At 38.3% G+C, this 5,279-nt stretch overlaps 1 protein-coding gene across 1 annotated transcript in view; it reads right to left on the reverse strand.

The window, feature by feature from the left end:
• LOC111434667 (O-acyltransferase WSD1-like) overlaps positions 1–1,550 on the reverse strand; it is a 3,954-nt gene extending 2,404 nt beyond the window's left edge. The window contains exon 1 of the mRNA XM_023072135.1: positions 378–1,550. Coding sequence (XP_022927903.1) covers positions 378–1,139 — 762 coding nt within the window. The 5' untranslated portion in view covers positions 1,140–1,550. The remainder of the gene's footprint in view (positions 1–377) is intronic.
• Between the last annotated feature and the right edge of the window lie 3,729 nt (positions 1,551–5,279).

A 5,279-nucleotide genomic window follows, 5' to 3' on the forward strand; every position in this document is an offset into this window, starting at 1 on the left:
AATATATATATATATATATATATGCCTTCTTCAAATCTCAAAAGAAAAAAATAAAATAATTTTTTTTTTCTTAAAAAAAAAAAAAAAATATATATATATATATATATATATATATATATAATATATATATATATTTTAAACGGAAATAAAAAAGTTATAGTCAACATACCATAAAATCAAATACCAAAAAAGGAACAAAAAAAAAAAAAACTTATTATCGCTATAAATATAAAAATAATAATAATAATAAAAGATTTAATTTAAACCACTCGAGAATAAATGGTTAAAATTCTTTGAAACAGAAAATAACAAACAGAAATTAAAAATAAATAAATAAATAAACGCTTAATGCCAAACTTCAATTAATTTTGACTTACAGCGTTAGAAACAGCGTTCTTAACCGCTTTCATATCCTCCACCGCGAACTTGGCCGTCGCCACTTTCCTCGGCCAGAGCTCCACCCCATCGCCACCGGAGATCGGCGTTTTCCGGTCAGAAACCCAAAGCGCTCTCAATATAAACTCTCCCACAAACAAGAAGCTAAACCACAACGTCATCAACAACTCCAGAAGCATCTTCGGTAATTCCTCTGCCCACCTCTGCCGCCTCGATTTCCTCGCCGTCTTCGAATCCGAAACGATCGTCGGCAGCGCGTTCGGATCGTCGGCTCGCCGGCAACATGTCAAAAACAGCGACATCAACGAGATTCCATCGCCGAGCGCGTGATGGATTCGGAAAATAACGCAATTGTGCGCCAAAAGTAAATGAATCTCCCAAAGAGGCTTATTCATATCCATCGTCGAAGAAGTCGATAAATCAGCCAAATAATCGTTGACCGCGTTCTCGTTGCCTGTTCCGTCGTCCGATACAGGATCGGAAACGACGATGACGTGGCGGTCGACTTCTATTGAAGTCCTCCGCCAGTATTCGACGCCGTTCGGATCGCGAACTAGGAGGCTCGAAAACCTAGGGTGCTGGATCATTACGGAATCGGCGATTTGAGATTTGATGGAATCGACGTCGATTGAGTTCTGAAGTCCGATGACGCAGTGGATAATCTGATTGATTTCAGGACGGAGAAAGAGGCGGCCGGCCGGCGTGAGCGGCTGGTCGCTTTCGAGCTTGGAGGAACTCGTCATTTTTGGGGGAAAATCAAATCGAAATCGAAACGGAATTGGAAGAGGCGATTTGAATCAAGTTTAGTGGAAAATCAAGTTTATCAGATAGAGAGAAGAGCTTGTTGAAGGTGGACGTTCCATGAAAATGGCGTTTCAGAGGTCAACGTCAGAGGAAGGACGTTAAGGCGACGATGCTCCAGAGAGGACCCGTGGACCTCTTTTATTTCTCATCTTTCTTTTATTTTTTATTTTATTTTTTCTTTACTCATATTAAATTATAAATTTAATCAATACTTCTGGTCTAGGGACGTTCCTTTAATCGATTGGAAGGAGAATCAGTGTCAACGAGAACACTAAAGCATCGAAAGAGGTGAATTCTAAGATCCCACGTCTCTTGGAGCGGGAAACTAAGCAATTTTTATAAATATGTAGAAACCTTATTGCATAAGTTTGAAGAGAAAGGGTAAACAGGACAACATCGGCTAGTAGTGGGATTGGGTCATTACACAAACGTTATATTTCTCGTGTGAAATGATGTTGAGAATCCAAATCACTACAATAAGTATCATCAAGAACGATTCTCATCCACAAGTTCTGTAGGAGCTAATTGTGTTGTCATCTAAAAAGAGAACAAAAAAATCAAAGGGTCGAATACGATTGTGAAGATAGTTTATTACGTCTTGTCATGTGCGTCCAAGAATTGTTAGTTAGGATCGTATGCTAATAACAATCTCTTGCTTCATAACTTTCTATTTGTCGTGATTCATTTGAATCTAATATCTGATTTAGGTCAATGTCATGAATCTAACATTTAATTTAGGTACATCAAACCTTTAAATAGACGACGAAAACAATTTTATCCAAAGAACGAACTAAGAAATGTTCTACTAAAAGACGTCAATAAATTAGATCACAAATGTAATGACCCTAAATTTTCTACTTAATCTAAGGTTGCTATTGTAGACATATCATGAACATTGAATGCGAAAATACTTTATTTAAAATTCTTCATAAAACATAACTTTCATCTTAAAACACAGCCATGGATGTATGTATTCAAAAACATCTTTAAAACGACACAACAAGAATAAATAAAATAAATAAACATTTAAATTAAAAACATCCTATTCTAGTCTAAGTCTAAGAAAATAAATGTGACTACCCTATACATTTGTCATAGTCTCAAGTTGTGATGTCGTCATCAGCCGTACAAGGATGCCTTGTCTTTAACTGAAGTAGAAGTAACATGCAACTGACTTGAGTATTTTAAGAAATAATCAGTGAGTGACTCCACTATTAGAGTTAAATGCAAACACATACAATTTCATGAATGAGATATCATATAAGTCTATATTCCTTAAGCGACTATACTAAGCAGGCTAATTGGATGTGTATTTTCTGTTCCACACACAATCTACACGTGCAAGTATGGACCAAGCAGTTGGTTCGCACACTCCTTATTATTCATTTATTTTATTTAGTCCTTCAGTTCACACACTTCCTACACGTTTTAAGGTGAAAGTTTGGTTCGCACACCTTCATTTATTGCACAACTCCTATTGTTCATTTATTTTATTTAGTTCTTTGTTGTGTTGTTTAAACATGTTTTTCAAAGCTACAAGTCCATAACTCTATTTTAAGATGAAAGTTTGGTTCGCACACCTTCATTTATGTTATTTAGAACATCTCCTATTGTTCATTTAATGTTTCCAGATGAAAGTTTGGTTCATGTAAGTCGATATTTTTTGAACAAGTAAGTCTATGACTATGTTTTAAGATGAAAGTTTCCGCATTCAATGTTCATGATATATATACACTAGCGACCTTAGATTAAATGGTTGTTACACGTACTAACCTTAAATGTTTTCGAATAATTGAAAGCTCCGTCAAAAAATGTACTCTCCAACTCACTCCGACCATTAAATTAGGATGATAAAATGAAGCGGGACCTCCCTAGTTAAGGCCAACCCCCTCCCCCCACTTCCCACGTTTAGTAAAAGTATTATTATTATTATTATTACAACAAAATTAACCAAAATCTTGCAATAAATTAAATAGGAAGGAAAATAAATGTCGCCAAAAAAATCGGCGCCCACACCTATTTTCAACAAATGGGCGCCGATTAAATAAATTAAATTAATATCAACTCTATCATAGCACAACAAGATGTATATAATTAACATAATCCTTAATTGTTGAACTAAAAAATGAATCTCATTAAATTAGTACGAAAAATAAATTCGGTTTCTAAATTATCAAATTTGTGTCAGATAGATTAATGAACATTAAAAAGTGTCTTATATCATCGATTTTCAATTTCATGTTTAATAAATTTGAATAATTGTTTCTGAATAATTATGTCTTAAAAAGTGGTTGGTACCAAGTGAATATGACAAACATATAATCTCATAGAATAGGCTTATTGAAAGAATTAGGTGGATATTTCTAGTATGGTGGAATACCTCCACATAGGTTGATACGAATTTCGAAGGACAAGTCAAGTAAATCTCATAACTAAGATAGAACGCTAACTTAGGTCAACTAAGTAAGTGATCTTATTATCGGCTCGATCAGAAGACTTAATATATGTAACGACCCTAAATTTCCACATATCTAGAGTCGCCACTAACGTCTCATGTTCATCTCTAATGCAGAATAAAAACCTAAGCATGCTCATCTTTATTAGCGGAAAAAAAATTTAAAACTTCAGAATACACTAATACATTGGAAAACACTGCCGGGCTTATGTGTTTCAAACATCGTGCTAGAGTTCAAAAAGATAAAATAAAACGATTACAAATTAATTAATATAAATGAATGAAATGCAAACGCCCTATCCTAACCAAGACTAGGAATTAAATATGCAACTATCCTATACACGCGCCACAGTCTCTGATCACGATGCCACCGTCAACCGTACATGGGAGCCTTGCCTTTACCTGAAAAACAATATGGCACACGGCCCTCAGTAAGTGACCCCACTATAGGGGCCATGCTAATGCAAACACATGCAATCATGAATAGGGACCTATCTCTAATCATCTTAGGGGTGGCCTCCAGTCTCGGACAAATTGGATGTGTAGTACTTCCCTACACACGACTCACACGTGCGAGTGTGAGTCCCCAGGGCGCTCGCACACCCCCTGGACCCTCTGGTCAAGCGAATCTGTAGCGACGTCCGGAGGTCAGCGGAACCCCATAGTGTCATGCGCCTCATGAACACCCTCATCTATGTGCTTTCGCACCTGTGCGCATTCGCGCTCATCATAAGGTGCGCGTCCGCACGCATCATCTCTAGGGGAAGTAGCCCTATGCTTATGAACATACAAAATGCATGAGGTCCCTCTAAATCCATCGTAATGTCTCTTCTGACACAACCCTCTAGTCTCATCTCTTTGTTACTCTAGGTAACGCATACTCGTGGATATTTATAATAATATCATTTTCATGCTCTTAGGGTTGTGTCCTACGTCGATCTAACGACATGATGCAATATGGCACTCATCATCATCTAGCATGCTCAATATGGAACACATCATCATATTAAGGTAAAAATCATGCAATCATCATGCTCATCATAATGCCACAACGTGTGTCAAACATATCAAGCGTCACTCAACAAAATATGTATATACTAGCACATATCATCAAGCATCATATAATTTATTTAGCCTATCCTATAGTAAGGCCACTTACTTGGTTGGCCTTGGCCGAAGTACTCCCTAAATAGCTAAACGTAAGCTCCCGTTCCGTGAGAGCTGCTTCCTACGTCGCCGGGGTTTGTTTCCTACCACACCGTTCACCACTTTCTGTTAGTATTTCACAATTAATTTACCTATAATTTAATAAATGTGAAATATAGTTCTAAAACGGCCTCGGATACCTTAATCGGGGCCGAAAACAGATCCGGGAGGGTCGAAACAGTGGAAACCGGGCTAAAAATAGGTGAGCCGAGCCGAACAGCCGCTGGAGCCGCCGGAGGAGCCGCCGGAGCGTCACCGGAGGGAGGCCGAGCCGTTTGCGCCGAGGGACTGCCGCGCCGCTGTGTGACACGTGGCAGCAGCAGAGAAAGCCACGTCGGGCGGTAGTGTCGGGTCGAAGCGCGGATCGCAGTCCGGTTCGGGTTGTGGTTCGGGTCGCGGGCTGTGGAAGGCTACTGGG

The sequence above is a fragment of the Cucurbita moschata genome, unplaced genomic scaffold (genome assembly GCF_002738365.1).
Source record: "Cucurbita moschata cultivar Rifu unplaced genomic scaffold, Cmos_1.0 Cmo_Scf00045, whole genome shotgun sequence".
Classification (NCBI taxonomy): domain Eukaryota; kingdom Viridiplantae; phylum Streptophyta; class Magnoliopsida; order Cucurbitales; family Cucurbitaceae; genus Cucurbita; species Cucurbita moschata.